The sequence below is a fragment of the Anopheles arabiensis genome, chromosome 2 (assembly GCF_016920715.1).
Source record: "Anopheles arabiensis isolate DONGOLA chromosome 2, AaraD3, whole genome shotgun sequence".
NCBI lineage: Eukaryota > Metazoa > Arthropoda > Insecta > Diptera > Culicidae > Anopheles > Anopheles arabiensis.
This window is the reverse complement of record NC_053517.1, coordinates 98855556-98876049: the sequence shown is the minus strand read 5'-3', so window position 1 is coordinate 98876049 and position 20494 is coordinate 98855556. Positions and strand designations below refer to the sequence as shown.

The 20494-nt window shown below is 46.2% G+C and overlaps 1 protein-coding gene across 7 annotated transcripts in view; it reads left to right on the top strand.

Annotated features, from left to right (window-relative positions):
• The first annotated feature begins 319 nt into the window (after positions 1-319).
• Positions 320-20494, top strand: part of LOC120908417 (WD repeat-containing protein 47) — a 68766-nt gene continuing 48591 nt past the window's right edge. For 3 of the 7 annotated variants that reach the window (XM_040319856.1, XM_040319941.1, XM_040319423.1), the window contains exons 1-5: positions 355-506; positions 2337-2735; positions 16956-17838; positions 18076-18351; positions 18460-18632. In XM_040319856.1, the coding sequence (XP_040175790.1) occupies positions 17115-17838; positions 18076-18351; positions 18460-18632 (1173 nt within the window). In that variant the 5' untranslated portion in view covers positions 355-506; positions 2337-2735; positions 16956-17114. Of the gene's footprint in view, positions 507-1140; positions 1153-2336; positions 2736-16955; positions 17839-18075; positions 18352-18459; positions 18633-20494 lie in introns of those variants that run through there. The other 4 variants (XM_040319694.1, XM_040319602.1, XM_040319506.1 and 1 more) reach the window with 4 other exon arrangements.

The following is a 20494-nucleotide window of genomic DNA, read 5'->3' as shown; positions in this document are numbered from 1 at the left end:
GATTTATTTTAAATATTTTTATTTCACTTCTCCTTTTTGTAATTCTCTTCGTACTTTCACCGAACATTCGCAGTGGCGTGAATTCCAATAGGAAAATGCTACATGGGAAAAACCAATAGAGGGGAAAGAAAGAAAGAAAGCGTTATCGATCCGAAGCCATCTCTTTCCCGCTACGGGTGCGTTACAAGTTGTTTTGGGGCTTTTGGTGGTGTGTTGTTGCGTGAAAGGGCGTGAAGGGCGGCCGAGAAAACCTTTGGAGTGGAAGGGAAGCGACGGGATCGGAGCTGTCAAGTGGAAGCTGTCAGCTAGGTACGGCGCTTGTGTATGCTTTTTTCTCTCTCTATTATTGTTCCAGCACGCATCGAGGGTGGACGTGCGCCCGACCATCGTCTGGGCTGTCTCTGTGTGTATGTGTGTGTCTGTGCGTGTGATTGTAGCTGAAAAAAACTCTCCGAAAAGAGTCCGAAGCAACTGTTTTGTGCTGGTATCTTGTTGTTTTGGTGAATGTGAGCCCTTTTTCGCGTTTATTTTGGTTTTGATAACTAATGCGTCCGTGGTGTAGAGCGAGCTGGTGCGAGGCGGCGCGGTGGACAGGTGTGGCAAGAAAAGTGCGCTGGTGTTGAGGAAGAGGAAAAAGGTTTTTCTGGAGACAAATGGTTTTTGCCCTGTCCTCCCGGACGGCAACTCCCGGCAGACGCGCAATAGAACTTGCTTGTGAAGAAAGGGCAGCAGCAGTAGATACATAAAAACAACATGTGTTGAAGGTGAAAAGAATGTCTTCTTCGTGGATGACGTCGGTGCAGGAATGTACGTTCGATACAAAGCAGCCAGGTCCTTCTATTCCAGCAAAACGGGGAAACGTAACCGGCTTGTTTGTCACATCTCGGGCTGGCTCGGCAGGGGAGGCGACACCCTTTGCCAACGGACTGATTGTGATTGTGTGTGCGAGCGTCGTCGTCGTCGTCGTATGTGGGCACAGTTTTCCTCAATGCACAAGTAGTAGGCTCTGTGTGTGTATGTGCGTCACCCTCGGCAGGAGGAACCGAGTGAGAGTGGAAAAGAATGAAAATGCGTAGGAACGAACCTCCCCCAGTTTGTGTGTTTGGTTGGTGTTTGGAGTCGTGGAAAACGAAAAGCCCTGCGCGCGTGTGTGTGTTTGTGCCCTGTCTCTGCGTTTGGTGCAATGAAATATGTGCAATCACCCTTTGTTGTGACTAAAGTGAAAAGAAATCCCAACGATAGAGAGAGAAAGAGTAAAAATAAAAGCAAGAATGCTGCTCCCGATGTGACGCACACGGGCTTGCGTCGGAAAAAGGGGGAAAAAATTCCTCCTGGAAAAATGGCCACCCTCTTGCAAGGAAGTTCCTTCTCCAGCCCTCTTTGATGATTCATAGATATTCGATAAGACCACCGCCTTCTCCCGACTCTCCTTGACCGGACAGGCACCCTGCTGCCCGATTGCAGCTGTTGCAATCGAGCAGTGGGTCAACGTGATTGAGAGGTGGTTGTGGTAGTGGTGGTAGTGCGCACCACCCGTTACCATAGTGCAAGCAAGAAGCAAGATTTCAGCGGCACACAGCGGAGTGATGTCATTTTCCGACACGGTGGTGCGGTTCGGGAAAATTCATTCGGCGGTGCGTTCTCAGGGTCATGGGTGTTGTGGGTGGGTGGGAGGTTGGTGAAAAAGCGCCAGTGTCAAGACACACGCGCTTTACGCAAGCGGGGCGGCGACGATTGTATTGGGCGGCGGTGTTTGAAGCGCGTACACTCACACGTGCACACCGGGCAGTTCATTTGCAATCGAGCAGTGAATGAAACAATGCGTTTTAAGACGAAGATGCTCACAAAAAAGAGAATAAAAGGAAAAGTCTTGCAAACATCACACCGTCCACCTTCCACCCCAATCTTTTGAAAGACCAATTTCATAAATCGTATGCAAATTGGTTGCATATTTCGATCGCTGGGACGGAACAGAGCCGTTCAAAGTAAGCCCCCCCCAGCACAAGGGGAAGTTTTCAAGACATTTTTCTTTTTTCCATTTTTCCAACTTTTCTTCCGGTTGCTGCTCCCTTTCACTAAACGGTGGTAGCCGTGCAACAAAATCGCACCAAGTTTCTCCCACTTTTACCCGGCCGGGGGAGGGATGGAGGGTGGTTGCAAAAATAATCGATTGGAAAACAGATTCGGTGAAGGTTTTCCACCCACCGCCCCAACCATTGAGAAATTCATTACCCCGACCCCCTGTTTCCCTTTTTGCATTTCTTGTTGTTCCCTTTTTTTCTTCCCTTTAATTCCCAATTTCCTTTTTTCTATTTTTTTTCGACACGCCGTCCCAGGGCCTACTAAGCAACAGGCTGAAAAGTGAATTTTCTTGCACTGTGTGTGTGAGTGAGTGTGTGTGTGTTGTTCATCGAAAAAAAAAACGAAATGCAATTTTGAAGAGTAGGCCGGCTGAGCTTGTCCGCGTCCATTTCGAAAAATGGGCTTGCAGATTTTAACCGTGTATTGAGTGTTTTCTGTTCATACCCGCGAGAGAGTGTGTATGTGTGTGCGTGTGTGTCCGGAAGCAGTTTAGTGAAAAGCTTTGATCGATCGCAAAACATCCCAACATCGCTCTAACTGCCGCCACTCATATCTACACTCAAACCGAGATTGAAGGAAACAATCGAGAGGAACAGACGGAGGCGGCCGCCACAAACAACCCCATCGAAGTTGGAAGAAGAGCGCGCGTGTGTGTAAGTACACAAGGGTTGGTGATCAATGATCAATTTTCTTTTGCACCGAAAAAAAGGAAAAGGGAAAAGAAGGAAATGACTTTTGGCACGTTGCACCGTTTTACTCGTTACGATCGCCCCTTCGCCCACATAAAGAGAAGGCAACAACAACGAATCGACCGTTTTGTAACTGTGCTGTGTGTGTGTTGTGTTTGTTCTTTCTCTTTCCATCTCTCCGTTAAATCGTTTTAGCGCAATCGATCAAGAACTATTTTCAAAGTGAAAAAAAACGATTGAGTCGGACTCCGATTACGGGTCGGCCCGGGGGCCTTTCTCTTTTTCGCCAAACCAACCGACATGTGTCTGTGATGTTTATTCAGGTTAGGGCCTGGTGGTGGTGTCCGCCTCTATCAATTTTGATGTCCGCAGCAAAACGCAGTCAATCGAAACGCCAACCAAAGCGGCCGGGAGCCTTAACCTCAAAAAAAAAGCCGAACCAAAAAAACCGGTTCCGGTTTGGTCCGGAACCAGTTTTACATCGCACGGGACTGGCTTCCAGCGGGAGTTACCCTCTCGCGGACGCGCTGATGCTTTTTTTTTGCGCCCATTCCCATTCCACGTGCCGAAATGCCGTTCTTTCTCGCAGTTGGAACTCGTACAGGGACAGGGAAATAGTAAGGAACTCGAAGCGATTTTATCTTTTTGCACAAAAATTTGCCTTGACCTTCGAGGTGCCTCTCCTTACGAGTGTGTGTTTGTGCGCACTCAGCCGGTAATACTTGTAATAAGCGTAAATGACAGCAACAGGGCGTAAGCTGCTGTTGCGTATACGCCTGGAGTGAAGCAGGACCACGCGGGAATTAATGGATTTGTGTACGTTTGTATTTTTAGGTCAGCACATCAACATTCTGGCAATGACGCGATGGCAATAGTTAAGGCCAGAGGGCTAAGACAAAATCCTGACAAACAGAACGCTTGTCTGGATCGTATCGGAATGGGAAGGAGAGGGCGTATTGCATCACAATTCTTCTGGATTAACATCTTGGATAACGTTTTTGGTGTGACTTTATTCGACAGCCCAACCGAGAAACCAATTAGAGCATGATTGTGATGCAGTAATAATCCGCTGCAGGGTAATACGTGCCGAGATTGAGATGTTATTCAATTTAGTTCAGAAAGCTTGGAGAAGCTCTAGAAGAAGTGGGCTTCTGTTGATTGGAAATTATTTATGTCGAAGCTGATTCAGATCCTCCGGCATGGGAATGGAACTCCGCTTAGGAGCAACGCATTTAAATTCCGCCCCAAAAGAGAAGGATACAAAATCCGTAGCTTGTAATCATGTCCATTCGAATGTTCTTAAAACGGCTATTCCAATTGATGTGATTGGTTCGTGAACTTGCATCATCACCATGATCATTATTACAAACGATCTTTATTGTACAACTCTCAAAATGATGGAAAAACGATTCCAAAAGGCTCGTTTCGTTTAGCCGTTTGCCTCTTTTCGTAACGATATGGCAGTAATAATCCATAACCGTGAAAGCCGATCTGGGAAATGTCGGCAGAGTGAAGATCACGCGCGCACGTTAAAATCGCTCGAAACGGAGCGGCTTCGAACAAGGTCTTACGAAATGGGAGGACGCATTAGAAGTTGAAGAAGTCTAAAAGAAAAACCAGTTGAACCACACAGACGTTCCACAAAAAAGACGTTCCTACACAATTTCTTTGAGCCCAACCGGAACGTTGATTGAGTGCATTTAATTCCCGATGCACATTTGTGCCGCCTGTGCTGTGTGTATGTTGCGCACATATGTTTGGCACTGTTTGGTGAGCACTTTACTGAACTGGTTCTTTACGTACGGGTGGGTCGGTCCCGTGTCCCAGTTCTGCTACCGCGGCTGGCCATAGCCGTTTGGATGTTTGGAGGGTTGGCCGACAAGCGACACACCAGCAAAACACACACTTCCCGCTTTGGGCCCACTGCATCTCAAGGCCAACGGTGGGAGCGTGTGGTTGCCGTGTGTGTGTGTGTTTGCGGAGAAGATGAGGAATGGTGACAGGTCTGGAATGGGGACCCGCTCGGTACCATGAAATGCCACTTTAATGCCGGCACCAGGGAAAGATGCTGAGTTTTGATTCTTTCCACAGCTGGCAGCGATGTAACGCAGACGAACTTGGGTTTTGAAGGGGTGGAAAGAGTTTGCCGTGCGAGAGCGAGATGATTTCATAAATGATGGACAAATTATGCATTTACCGCTATTGTGTGCTCGGCTTCCCTTGCCGGAGGAACCGGAGACGCTCCGGGATTAGGAGGTGAAGAAAAGAAACGACATTGTTTATGCAGCAATATGGCTATGGTTGCAATACGGGCCTGTAAGAACGAATGAATTTTCATGCCTCTGTTACAGCTATTGCTTTTAGTGGCGAGTATGTTTGTTTGTGTTAAGGTGTTGTTTTTGTTGGTTTCTGGTGCACCCTATCGCGTAATGTGTGTGGTGCACGAAGAAGGCAGAATAACACGCGCGGGAAACGTAAATGGAACGTACGGGCTGGACGGTGTGGAGTCTATTTTGCAGTAATATTTCTTCTAAACTTTAACGCTAGATTGCACAGGGATGATAAGGAAGGTGTTGCACCGGAGGAGAACAGGTACAGGAAGTTGGTATAATGATGCATTTTAAAAGGCAACGTTTAAGAGTCAGACGATAGCGCTAAAGATCGGCGGAGAAGGGTTATAAACCTCCACTGACTTTATCCATCTTCTCGATCTGGTCGTAAATATCGCGTTGAAGTGTATTTTGTTGAAGTTATCGAGTGTGACTTTGGCACTAATTTGGAGTTGGTTTGACTTGGATGAGAGTTTAGCTAAGAAGGTATTGTAGATTTTGTATGTCCAGTCCAGTCACTCTCATGAATTTAAGTCATGTCTAATACTGATGAGTGCCTAATGATTCCTCAACTCCTTATTGAGAACTGCCTAGTATCTTCCAAGTCTTCCATATATATGTACCGTGTTATTAATTGTCTTGATCTATTGTATCGTCACAATCGCGAAGCAACACATTCCTTTCTTTGCTGCGTAATGCATCTCTGTACGCAGTACAGTTACAGTTAGGAAGGTATTTAACGCCAGAACCCCCTTCTGCTTCTCCTTCGACGAGTTGTGTTTCCCAAAATAGGAAAACAACCTAATCAGACTGTCCATTTCGAGAGAACGGCTATTAACGCTTCACTGGACGCAACTACAATAGCGTCCAACACCTGCAGCCGGACACTGTATTGTAAGGGTCTCAGTCTTCCCAGCTCTCCCTCTCGTTGAGGGCAATAAAAAGCGATGTAAAACCGGTGCACTTTCCACCGGAGCAAGCACGTGTCCCACCCCATGGAATGTCTGCATAAATCTCACCAGTAACACCGGAACTCGGCGAATGTACGCTCAACACGACTGGATCCTTTGGAATTAGGAGTCCTTGAGTGTGTGGTGTTTTTGTACGCTCCTTCGGGCGTTTCCCCGCATGTCAATTTCATGCATCATCAGCGGGTGAAAACTGGCTTCCAGCTAATGGGAATGATTACAGCAACACTCGTAGGAACGGTGGAAGCAACAGAGCCCCGAGCTACACTTCCACTCATTGCTCATTAGTCAGAGTTGATGAGCAGCACGATGGACAGGAGGGATCGCTTATCGAAGAAAGCGGATCAAAGGAAATTAGCTGATGGTGGTGGTGGTATGATCATCGTCCGGGGATAGGTTGAGTTGTGTAAAGAGGTGGATTGATCGCTTCGGAAGGAGGCGAGAAGGCCAGCTTGATCGGGGAGGATTTGCCTCGTCATTCGCCGGCCGGTTGGATTTACGGGACAGGTGCGTGAAAGAACACCCTTTGGTGTTTGTTTTGACTCAAAAGTATTTGTTTAAAAGCTTAAAAGCAATGCTTCGCAGACATTTCGATGAATATGTTTATGCTTTACCAGGTAGTCTAGGAATGAATTCCATCATTGCAATATATCTTTCGCCGATCTGTGTGTGAAAAGTGGCAAACGTGAAGAGGTGTAGATCATTTGTCCGTTGTTTTAAAACAGTCTCCCGGGAATGTTGTTTCCCGCGAATTGTTTTATTTCCCATGGCTAATTTAAGATGTGCCCATCAGTTGAACGTTTGATTTTGTTGTCCTCTTCCTCTCAAACGTTATTCCATTTCCAAAACCACGCCGCTGCTCCTTTACAACATCAATCACCGCGAATGTGTTTGATTATAGTGCTCTCCGCGGGCCGCTCACAAGTATTAGCGAAAGGTTATTAGGTGGAATCGTATAGCGCAATGAGAGAGCGAACAGAAAAAAGTGTGTGTGAAGTACGCGAGTGCGGAACGATGCCGGAACCAGCCCGCCATAAAGAAATTGGCAAATTGGTGCAATTTCACTTGGTGGATGAGCGGCTCAGCGGCTTTATAGAAACACTGATACCGCTTAGTCGGGGTTTTTTTTGTTGATTCGCTGTTTTCTGTGTTGTGTGCCACGCTGAAAGAGCCTTTAATAGGCTCGCCTAGCCACATTAGTGGGTAAGTCGCTTATTTTACAGTTGCGCACACATTGGTGTCGCCCGCTGGGTGACGATGATTAGATATGCGTCCTGATGCGATTGTCCACGGAGGAGTGTGTGTGTGTGTTTGCGCACTGGAATTGCTACCGTGCAGGAAACCACCCAGCGTCATGTTAGATGCTTTTTTCCTCCCTAATGTAAGACAATGTAATAGAGAGAGAGAGAGAGAAAAAAAGATAATATATTTGGCTCGCCTTGCTGTTTTGGTTGTTGTCATATCGCAATTGTATACGTACAATGTTACGTTCGAACGATCGGGAGAAGGAAAAAAACGAGCACTGGAGATAGTTTTCCACCGGATGCGCTTAACCAGCAAAGTGACGTGAAATGGGATGCAATTTGCGATTGGGGCCGGTGGGTGTACGGGCCGTGCAAAATTGATCGCTGAGCTGCGCTTTCTTGCCTTTTGCCCCCCACCGGTGAAGGTGGTGGTAGGGGACGCGAATCTGTCGAGTGTGAATTTTGGGGTATCATCTGCAAGGGGTGTGTGTTGCTGAGCTGTTTCCATGGAGTGATTGAGGGAGATAACATGGATATATCTGTAAGGAAGGTGCAAAGATGTTTCAGAGGTTTATCGAATTATTTATCAGACGTATCGGAATTTCAAATGTTAAGCTTAAATAGTGGGTCTTTGGGTTGTCATTCGTGGGTGAAATATCCATTTTTAGGTTAGATGGATAAAAATCATTTGATAAGGTGACCGATGTATTGATTTGATCAGACTTACAAATGCTATAAGATTTCTGTGAGACATTGGACTGTATATCTGATACAATTCCTAATTAAACCTAACTTTTATGTCTTTTCTGTTGCTTGGGAGAAAAACATCGTGAATTCCCTCTAGATGTCGGCTATTCTTCAGGGAGATTTCATTAAAAATGCTAGAAACAGAGCTTTTGTCGTTGGTTCCAATGTGGCTACTGGCATATGGCTTAAAGCATTTAAATTATGAGACACAACTCCCTTCCTTTTTGGAGATACTCTTCTTGTTTGTCGATCTTCTTAATATGGACTCATACTCAAAGATTCTTTGTTATTTTATTAGCATTTGGTTTGGGCTAGATAGGATTACTTCAGATTTTGGTTCAACAACTATCAGCACTAAGTGTTGTATCATCAAGAAGTGCTCCTCTTATACTACTACTTCCCTGGAATTAAACTAAAAGATCTATATGTTTATATAAGGAATTGGATTAACTTGGCTAGAATTATTCAATTCCTCGCTATTTCAACTCAATTCCACCATATATAGGATCTTGTTCCTATGATCTTCCTACGAGAGAGATATGTTCAACATGCATAGAATGATGATAAACTGTGTAACTATTTAATTTCACCAGGATCTTATAGCTTTTTGGGGAATTTACAAGATCTTAGTAGAAGGCCAACCTGGAATCATTCTTAGCATTCGTACTTCGTGGTCATTTAGTGGACGATACTCAGATTTGAACCTGCAAGAATCATTATAAGCTAATATAAGCAAAGAAATGTATAACGCTTCCGATGAAATTATCATTTGCAATACGCCACATACCAAAAAACCACTCAATCTACCTCCGTTACTCAGCCGTACTCGGACGGCCGGTAAACTTACTTATCTGCCCTCCCAAGTTCCTGATCTCTCGACACGCTGCTTGATGATTGCGTCCGTCCAGTGAACCGATGTCCGATAATTGGCAGTGCAGCAGCAGCAGCAAGTGGTGCTGGTCGTTGGCCACAGACGATTGCATGGCGAAGAACTGCATCTCCAACCGATGATTGCATGCAGTAAAACAATAACCTACCGCACCGCGAATGGGGGATGCTCTCCTCGTTGCCGATGAGTTTTGTTCCATTCCGTGGGCCAATGGAGCTGAAATTATGAGCAGCAGAATGCAACCAGAGGGCGAGCCATATGCAATAGAGATGGGTAAGCGGTAGAGGCATCATAAGAAAACAACCTGAGATTATTACTGGCGATCGTTGAACGATCGTTTTGTGTGTGTGTGTTGCTCACTATACTTACTCCCTTCTTTTGCGTTCCTGTTTGAGTGGGCAGCTTCTTTTCGGATTTTTTTGCGCAAGCCACGCTTCACGCTTTACTCATTCTTGGATTTATTCATTCATTAACGTTTCAAAGTTAGGTGATTTTACACATGCAATCTGCCACCGCCTCTCTATCCGGCTGTCTGTTGGCGGCCTTTGCACACGCGGGCTCGCGGCCCCTTTTCTGCATTTTAAGTGATTTCGTTTGATGATGATCACGCTGGGAGAAGAGGGCGAAACAAAAAGAAGAACTAGATTCCAGTACGGCACCGCCTAAAGAGCGTTGATACATATTTGCACGGGCGCCGCAAGCAAAGCGGACCAAGAGAGGTAGCGTGTGTTGTGGTTCTAAGTTAATTACTTTACATGTTGTTTTCTTCCCCGGTCTGTTCGTCCCTCAGTGGCTGGTTGCGGTGAGGTCTGTGGGCTTAATTACCATCTCTAGCGAGGTGAGACGACCAAATGGGCGGGGAGGGTAAAGATGCGGAAGATCGGCAAAAATCGGATTGTGTGCAATACCGAACTGCCGTGTTTCTCTTCCCCTAATGATCGATCTGCTGACGGAGCTAGCAAAATTGACAGAATGTTTGAAACATTAACTACAATGTCTGGTGTGCGAGTGGGGAGGGCAAACGAAGAGTAGTATGGGTAAGAGTACATTCTTGGGATCTTGTCTTCAAATGACCACGTCCATCCTTACGGCACATTTTGCAGAATCGGCATCTCTACTTCGGGTCTTTGAGTTTCTTAGGAAACACACTCGTCAGATTCCAGCTTGCGTCAACTCTGTTGCGTTGTCCGCGCAGCATCTGGGGTGTCTGTGAGGGTGCGTGGGCTTTGGACGACCCAGTGTACCCCCGGGGCCCCCAGATTGTCGCACCATAGATGGAGGTGCTGGATGGGTTCGGTTCGTTCGGTGCGTCGCAATCGGGTTTTATGCTAAAGTCGAGGAAACGTTCGACTTTCTGGAGGAGTAGGAAACACCCTTTCGTAAGCATGGCCCGAATGTACGATCGATTGAAAGGTGGCTTTTTGGTGTGGTGGGTGGATTGTTGGGTTAATGGTTAGCCAGGGACCAGAATTTGGCACACAATCTGACGTTGTCTGATCTATTTTTATGGAAGAGGGGTTCAAATGAAGGTGACTCTCTCGAGAGTTTGTGTGGAGGAATTAATTTGTATTGTTCTCTGTTTGTATGTTTAATGAGATGAGATGTAGGTGGGCAGCGGTAAATCAGACTTTTTTATTAACTATTTGCGTAGGTCATTTTGGAGATCATGAGTTCTTGAGTATCTTACATGAAGCAATCAAGAAGACATACTCTTTGGAGGACATTTTGGTGATAAAGAATGAATGTTGAACTGCAATAGCAGGGGATCACGAACTTCTCATAGATATCTGATTGAGAACTCGTTGAGTTCTTACAGAAGAGTTCACACTCAAGATCTTCAAAAATGAACGAAGCTTGTGTAAGACTCCTGAACTTGGGATGTCATAAAGTGCACCAACAAAACCGAAGCAGAAGCTGAGAAGCTTTAAAGTGAAAACATTAATAACCGAAGCGAACATGCGTTACAAATCAGGTTGGGAACTAGTTCATCCTCTCTCTTCCCTTCTCCTCCACCTAGCCAGTAGAAACCCCTTATAATAATAATAATAATAATAGTATGCAAACTGTTCGTATCCAATCGAAGGAAAGTTGGATCCCATCGGACCATGATCGATACGGAACGATCGGAACAATGTTGTGCCCGGCTGGGTGGTGGTGGTGGTGGCGTATGCAAAATTCCAACCGAATAGAAAAGAAAAAAATCAAAAGTCCAAAAGAAAGGGTTTCGTTTTTGTACCTTCCCCACTCAAATTGCTGAAAGAGTTGTAGGCAAATGCGGTAAAGTGAGCTTTTGTTTTGCTTCCGTTACACGCACTCTTTTAAGGGGGGTGAAGTTCATTGTTTACTAACGCATAATTAATAACGCTTTGGAGCGGCCAATGCAGAGAAATAGAAAAAGAGATAGAGAGAGAGAGACTTGGAGAGAAAAAGAGAAGCACTGCAAAAGCGTGTAATTGACCGTTTCTTCGACCGCTCAGGCTGATCGAACGGTGGATTGTTTTCGCGATTGGTCGCGAAGGTGCCCATTAGTGTGTAGCAGCTGGGCACAGGGGTTAGCATAGGGTATGATCATTTCTCTTGCTCAGCCAATGCCCCAGACCTAGACATTCAAGTTCAACGTAACGAAGTAAATCACCAAAGCGAAACTGGGCTACGACGTTCGTGTGTTAGAGTGTGTGTGTGTGTGTTTTAAATAGTATAAACTGTCTGCGAATTAGGACTGGCCGGAGCGGGTGAGTGCGGTTTTTGCTCATTCGGAAAGAAATCATAGGCCGAAGATACAATTTCATGCTGCATAATTATGTATTGTTTAGATTTGCATACCGTGTGGCTGTACCATATTACTCGTGGAAGTGGTCGTGTTATGTGTTTGGTTATGATAGTTATGCTCGTTAAACTTAACCTTTATCGTTTTGAAACTGATTTCTTGGTTTTACATTTTCCTATCTTTGTTACTTTTAATAGGAACGATTATGCTTGAAACATTCCTATTAATGCACCACCAACCTTCCTCCAAATGATCGTACAAATGATCTACATAAAACTTTAATCGGCATTATTTATACTAAACGTAGGCAAACGAAGCAAAAAAAAACGAAAAACAATTTCTCCATTTAATTTCAAACTACCGTAAACACAGCACACACCACGACATGAATGTATTATTTAACACAGTTCGTACGGTAAGGAAAACCATTAAAAGCTCTACGACCCACTGGACGGGTGGTGATGGTCGCGCGGTAGGACCTCCAGGGGGGAAAGATAGTTTTTCACCTTGAATGCACGCTCAGATCGAAGAAAACAGAAACACTCATAGAACATGGCAATAAACTTGTAACGACGAGTGTGTTCGATATCGCTTTTTTTTATTAATCGTTTCGTTTCCTCGCTGTGATTTAGATGTGATGTGGTGGGGAGGAGGAACCGCTAGCACAAAACAACAACACACACACCGCTGCGGGCAAAAATCGAATGAAACATGATACAATAATGTGGCCCCGTCGCTCGGGGGGGGGGGGGGGGGGGGGGGGGCCTAACTTCCGCCACCGTCGATTGGGGTTAGATTTCAGTTTGCCGGCTGTCTCAAAAGAGAAGAATACGAGTTCTAGTAGAAGTCAAGAGAGTCGCTCCTGGGGTTCCTGGCTGTGGCAGTCATTCCAAGCAAAACCTTCTCTTGCGCCGGGTCGGTGTGGCTTTGATATCTTCTGTTTTAGTTTTTTTCATTTCGAACGCCACGAACATCACGAACTGCCGCGTGTGGATTTTCCATCACCACTGGTCGGTGGAACAAATAACGTGCTGATCGATCGGGGACGATTAAATGGAGTGAGAGACAGCAAAAGGAAGGAGATAGACTCGATTCGATTCGATGGACAGTTTGGCGTGAATGAACGATATTGCGACTGCACAAATATACTCTGGGAAGGGAAGTAGTCAATCGAACGTGACGAAAACAGGGCTAACTAGATGCGAATGTTGGTGCCATGGAAAAGCGTTTTTCCTCGCTGCAAAAAAAAAACATAAAAGAAAACAAATTGCTTGCCGTGTAAACAAAATCGTCAAGTTGAACCAGGCACAGCTGCGCTCGCTGATTGTTGATTGGGCGACGACAACGAGACGTACCTGTAGTAATGAAACGAAACAAACGCGTTGACAGCATAACTCGATATCGCGTTCTCTCTCTCCCTATTTGGTGCAAGAGACAGAAAGAGAGAGACAACAAATGAGCGTGTTACTGTAAAGGCATATATGAAAGGGGAAAAGTGAAGGTGGCAGTACTTGAGCACACTTTAAGGGTGGCAGCATTCACATCGCCACTTGGTGGCACTCAAAATGGAAATGAAGAAAAGTCGCAGCAACACACACACACGCACACTCGGAAAAGACACACGCCATTGGACAACGAACCCTCGGACCAAAAAGGAACCGGAAACGCGGAAGTGAACCAGTTAAAGCCTTTTTTGGGGCTGGAAAAAACAACAACGGTTACTCTCTGCAACATTTTGGACATCCGTTTGGGGGTAGTTTGATTTTCTTTCTTTATTTTGCGCTTTTCTTTTCCCGCCTCCAACGAATGTGGCTGTGGGTGGTTGCGTTTTTCCACACCCAGTTCAGCTGCTCTGCCACACACGCCATATCGTGCCCGTCGAGCTCTGTTGGAGGGAAGGGCAGCCGTCGTCACGAATCGATATTCCCGTCTGGTACTGTCTGGGGAAATGCACTTTAAAAGGGGTTTCTTTTTTCATTTTGCACGATACAGCTTATCGGGGGGGAAGGATGGATGAGAGCAGATCCTCTTCAACGTGGCCGTGTCGTTTCGAGACAGGAAATGATGCTCCCCGTTTGGGACGATAGATAAGAACGTGTGAACGTGTGTGCGGATGGGTCGATGATAGTAATTGCGATGACAGTGCAGTGATAATTGAAAAATCCAGCCCCACCTAATGTGCTGCACTTTATGACTCAGGTGCGGTCTGGAGCGGAATTTTGGAGACAATTTTCCTTGCTGATGATGTAATACTAGAGGGGAAATAATGGCATTTTTGGGTCAGTTTTTCTTGCTAAAAGTAAGCATTATTCAGTCCTTATTTAACATTGCAAAGCATTCTCTTTGTTCGGTTGCTGCTGTCAATCTCTTCCACCTTTATTCGTGGTTTAAGTTTATTCAGCATTTATACTATCCCCTTTTCTGCGCTTTGCTCATGCATTTTTAATACCGCAGATAAATTAGAGTGTTTGTTTTTTCTTGTCTTGCACCCAACGGTGGACAACCTTCAAAGCAGTGTCTAGGTGTGCGTATGAAGAGAAGCAGTAGCCGGGGCTGCTTCCTGTTGAGATTAAAGCTGTGTAATGTGGTGAGTTTATACCCCCACGACGGCGAGGTGTAACTCATCCAATTTTGCTATTCCTCTTTAACCCGAAGTAAATAACAAAAAAAAAAGATCCGATTAGATAAGCACCATTATTAATCTAAAAATGATGGGCGGGTCCACGCAGGTATTGTGCTATGAATAATTAGCACGATTAGGGCGATAAAAATGTGATTAAAATTGTTTGCTGAATGGCATTTTGTTTGTGAGGGCTGAGATTGGGGTACATTATTTTTTTATAATCCTGATAAATCAATCACTGTTTGATGAGCAGCTCAACAACAAGCTCATCACATTCCAAGCTGGCAGCGGAAATCGATTGCGCTCCAAAGTGTAGTCGAAAAGTGTCTCTGATCGATCCCGCCTGCTAGCGGATTGATCTTATGCTAATCAAATTATTCGGTTGATCAAAATCCACCGTCTGATACATACTCTCAAGGGAGGGGAAATCCGATACGGCACGACGATTTTGGGACCGTTTATGCGCTCCGAAAAAAAATAAAAGATCAAAATCACAAGACAACCCCTGGGGTGTAGTACCTACGCGGGAGCAGAAGCGATCAACTTTAATTTCACGGTTCGTTAAAAGCGACGCTCTTGCCTCCGACGGTTTGAATCGGATTCTTCACGATCAACGTCCGCCCTTTTTGTGGGTGATTTCATTCGTCTCTTGCAATTGAAATCAGTTTCGGGGGTACGTCGCCGGAAGAGAGTACTTCCCTTGCCGAATTTGGTCGCAAGTGGAGCTTCTAGGCTTTTTCCCCGGTTGGCGCGTTTCTCGTCGATGATGGGATTTTATGCATTCCGAACGAGTTCTTGTCCAGTTAACTGTTCCATCCGCTGCTGGTTGATTTCAATTTGCTTTCGTTGTTGCTTCCAAAAGTGCTTAAGATTAAAGGTTAGGGATTAAACGTTTGATGAACATGCGATCTAACTGTGGTCTTCGCGATTAATCAATTAATGGGTCAGTTCGTACGTAAAGAAAGTACTTCAGAGGCTCTTGTACCGTGGTGTCTGCCTTCGCGCACCTGTGCAAGAAGAGATAATAAATTACAGCAAAAGTTTGCCCTACTGAGGAAATGGTAAAATAATTACCCAATTTTTCGTAAGAACGTGCAAAGCATCGTCCTCCGGCGTGCCGAAGTTCATGCATTAAAAATGAAGTTCTTCCCCCTGTTAAATCCCCTCTTACTAGAATACCATTAAGGATAGACGCCATGGGGAAGGGCGTAAATGTGAAACAAGAGGTGGAGAAATGTAATAGTAGTAACATGTGTGATCTGGATTTTTCCGAACCTCATAAAGCTAGTGGTTTGTGTGAAGCGGGACGAGAGGGTCGACGGGTATGTGTTTGCAGATTTATTGACCCTCATAAAGCATAAATTAGCAACTGGCTGTGTGCGGGGATATGGTAAACGGAGATCGGCGATCCCGGGCAATCTCCCTCCCCTCAATCAACCACTGGATGATTCGATGATTGACGGGGGACCGCTTTTCACTCCGCTATCGTAAATGATGCACCATTAATGTTACGGCGCTTGATGGAAAAGGGAGGATACAAATCGCTTGATCAGCCCACACACACACACACACATGCGTTCATCCACTTTCAAGCGAAAGTTATTCCCCATTCCACCCGCCCCATTGATTGCACAGAGTGGGGCGTTTTTTATGCGTTGTTTTTGAAGTACAACCTACACCCTTGATTAGCTTTCCATGCTGCTGCTGCTGCTGCAGCTGGTGTATGTGTTGGTTTGTGTTCTCGTGGGTGGTGCATTGGCCGCACTTGTCCCGGTGCCCTGAATTGACCTGTGCAGCACCGGCAGCACTGAGCACGGAGGGTCAATGGGCAGTGCTCTAGTTTTGTTTTATTGGTTGTCAATTTAATGTTTCGGCTTCCGGCTACGGATTAAAGCATTGGTTTACCACGCTGTCTTGGAAACTGTGCCGTCTTTAATTGAGGGGGGTGAAACGAAATTAACAGCTTAGGGAAATAGAAAGAAAAGGTGTTGAAGTGGCTAGAGAAACCCTGTGAAAGGAAAGGGTTTGCATCCATAACTTTGGTTTTTTCCGTTATCTATCCAATATCACTTAAGGTGTAATGTTTTATGTATGCTGTTCGTTCCCTTGCCATTTGGTACTATTACACACGTAATCGCTTTCGAAGAAGCCGCTTACGGCCAGAACACACGTGCAAGGTCATCAGTTACAAGTCATTTTCAATTTGCACCCTTAATGCGACAGTTGAAATCGAATGAAACCCGACAGAGATGAACGACCTGGGGAGTGATGCTATCTTCGGAGAGCGGGGGAATTCCAATTGCCTCCCTTAACTTTATCTTGGTTGGAATGGTCGTTCTCAAATGGGGTGTGGTATTTGCTTGCGTTCTTTCTTTGTGGAGGGTTTCAAGGGGTTTATGTCCTCTAATCCACCCAAGACACCAAAAACTCACCCCCTTCAAGAAATGGGTAGTTTGTAGCTGGGATGGAATTTTATCTTTGGTGAGATGTCTGTGGTGGGTTTGTCACTTGATTTTATGTAGATTTGTGGATTCCCTTTTAGGTTCTAACTTTTGCACCGACTGGAATTTGATATTAATTTTGAATTTTAATCTATTCCTCCGCTTCTTTCCGCAGAATTCCACACCGGGCGTGAGTTGGAACTAAGCACGCAGGACGACCCTTTGGCAAAGGAACGGGGTGGACGTCCATCCAGCAAAAGCTTCATCGCCCCGCAACAACTGACCGAACAAAACCCAACACACACTCCCCGTTATTAATGTGAGTGCAGCCATCATGTCGCCGGCGAGACTATCACTCCGCGAGGAGGACATCGTGCGGTTGGCGCTGGAGTTTCTGAACAATCGCGAGCTGCACATCTCCCAGCTGTCGCTCGAGCGGGAAACGGGCGTCATCAACGGCCAGTACTCGGACGATGTGCTCTTCCTCCGGCAGCTCATCCTGGACGGCCAGTGGGACGATGTGGTGGAGTTCATCCAGCCGCTCGAGGCGCTGCAAAACTTCGACATGAAGCAGTTCAAGTACAGCATCCTGCGCCACAAGTACATCGAGCTGCTGTGCATCAAGTCGGAGGCGGGCGGGCTGGCCGCCGGCCCACCGCTGATCAACAATGTGGAGGGTGCGGTAGAGGAGGTGGTGCAGGTGTTGGGCGAGCTGGAGAAGCTCTGCCCGTCGAAGGAGGAGTACTCGGGGCTGTGCCTGCTGCTGACGCTGCCGAAGCTGGGCGATCACATGCAGTACAGGGATTGGAATCCGAGCAAGGCGCGCGTACAGTGCTTTCGGGAAATTTTCCCCCTGGTGGAGAAGTTTCTGCCCGGCGATAAGAAGCTCGGGTCGGCGGGGGGTATGCTGAGCGCGAAGAACGATCGGCTGGTGCAGCTGCTGATCAAGGGTGTGCTGTACGAGTCGTGCGTGAACTACTGTCAGGTGAAGGCGACCGGTGCGGCCGATTCGGCGAGTCAGAAAATCAACTTCTCGCGTGTACTGGACGGTTCGATAGGTGAGTTGGGTGCGGGGGTGGGGGGGATTGTGCTACTTTCGGGCAAGAATTTATGAGCGCGGGAACTTCCTGAATATTTCTCAGTAAATTACCGGAAAGCATTAGCGATGTGTGGTTGGGAATGCTGAACGTTCTTTCTAGGAGCAAAACTCCTTTGTTATTTTTGGAGCAGGAAGTCTCAAAGTGGTCGTTTACCATGCCAATCATTGGACTAAAGCAATCGGTTCTTCCACACAGGATTTACGGACTCGGACCTTTCCCTGCTGAGCTGGCTGCAGAGCATACCGGCCGACACGTTCTCGGTGCCGTTCGAGCAGAAAACGCTGAACGTGGATGTGGAGCGGCTCGAGAAACCGTCGCTCGAAACCTCCTGGACCGAGCACATGCTCATCACGCCGATCAAGCCGAAAACGTTCCCCCACTCTGTGATGCCATTTACCCGGCCGCGAAGTGCCGCCGACATCATGACCCGCTCGCTGTTGCCTTCGCTGGACGCCGTGTCGAGCTGCTTGAGTAAGTTGCCGTTTTGCAATGAATGCGAGAAGACAGACCAGGCCTAATATCAACCAATGTATGATGAACGACGTGTTACGTTTTTTTTCGATACCGTTTTTTTTCTAGATCCGAAAGCGCCGAACGAATCGTTTCCGATGTCCCGTTCCAGCTTCGCCAGCTTTCATCTGACAGGCATTAAGCCGAGCAGCGGCAAACTGATGACCTCCAGCGTGGACCGGTTATTCGAGAACGGCGACGGGGGCGAAACGTACCGCAGCAGTAACTTTGCGGAGTATCAGGTTCGTTTGCAGAGCAGGTCTGGATGTCCAAAAGGGACGAGGAATGCAGGAGGGAGCCGCTCGTCGTTAACGTGTTGGGGAGTTGTCGCGTTACAGGGTGCCTTTTCCTTAAACCCGGCACCATCGTCGTTTCATACGTTCTAATTATGCAACCGCTTAAAGTACCTATTGCAGCAGCAGCAGCACACCTTGTTTGACGTTGCTCTAAGGGACTGGTTTGCCTTTAGCGTCGTTACTAAAGAGGGGAAGAAAAGAAAAAAAAAGTAGGTGATAGATTACAGAACGGATAATCAGCAGGCAGCAGGAGCTGCTCTAGTTGGGCAAGATTGAATCGCGTAATAGGAAAGTGTTGGCACAGGGATTCTTGGAACCTGTAGTTGTAGCTGCGATGAACGATAGGGAACGCCCCTTTGGGCGAAATGTAGGGTAAATCAATAATCACAGGGACCTGGGATAGAGACGTCAGGATAGGCAACGGCTACTTGTGGCGTGGGCCTGTCATGGGGCATATCGAGACCCACTGCTGCGGGTCACTGGACTTGCGTTGTGCCGACCGCGCACCAGTAAATGTGGTATGCTAACTATGCGCCCGTGTGCGTGTGGTAGCCGGCTAATTCTTACCGACGAATGAAAAGGAATGCTGTCCTAAGAGAGGAGTATCACCACTTATCTCGCCACTGCATGTCACTACCACGGTATGCGAGTGTGTCACGTGTCGTAGGGAATGCAGTAACTACGGGAAAAGGAGGGCGAAAAAAATGAAACGGGGAGGTGCATCATTTGTTAGAAAGTGTGTAAACAAACCAGAAGAAAAAGAAATATTTATCGCTCTCCTTTCGTATGATGAATGACATCGCCCGTTGGTTGCGGTACGTGGAAAGGTCGGTGCATAAGAACGGCACATCGCTGTAAAACTTGTAATGTTTACACTGGGCACAAGCGACACACACACACACACACACACATACACACATAGTTCAAATGACTTTGCTGAGTTTTCTTTGACCCGATGTACCGCTGTGGACGGGGGCCTAGATACTTTGTATGGTGCGTAAATATTTGCTTTCCCGAATTGATTCCCATTTCATGAATAGTAGAACCAACGGAAATGACCCCACAGAGCGGGCCGAGCACAGAGCGGGAGCGGAAAAAGGGACCGCGGGTGAAGTTATCGCGATTCCTCGGCACGAACCGGAAGCGGCACTGTTGAGTAGGGATCACGTTTTAGTCATATCTTTAGGATTACTGTGCGTGTTTTCTGGTGCGACATTTGTGAGAGCTGATTTGGGAGCTTATTTCTAATAAGAATAAGTAGGGCAGTGGGTAAAGCGTAACTTCGTTTTTGGTGATAGGAGTTCTGAATTTTATTATTAGAGTCAGGTTGGTGGTTTTATGGCATTAGGCACTCAAAAGTGCTTAGCTTCACAATTCAGGACTGTAATACATTATTTTTAAAGATAATACAGTGCATAATTTGCGAAAAGTAGCTTACATCATTTTTGTGAAGGTTAGTAGTTAATAAGACGTTTTCAGCAGACAACTGAACACACACTAGGCCTTGCTATAGAAAGCATTTAAAATAATTGTGACGATTAATTATCAAAGCAAATATGTCATTTACATAGTTCTCTTGTGGATACTTAAAATTTAACGTGTTTCATGGATTTATTTGCTTAGATACCTTATTGAAATGCGTTTACGATTATAGAACGATTATCGATTTTTATCGAATAATCTTTGTTATACAAATCTATCGTAATTACCTCTTTGTCCACTGCTACTAGCATCCCACCGTGGCCCGCAGTTGGTAACATCTACATTTCTGTCCTCCACGTGGGAGCTCCACATACAATTGACGTAGG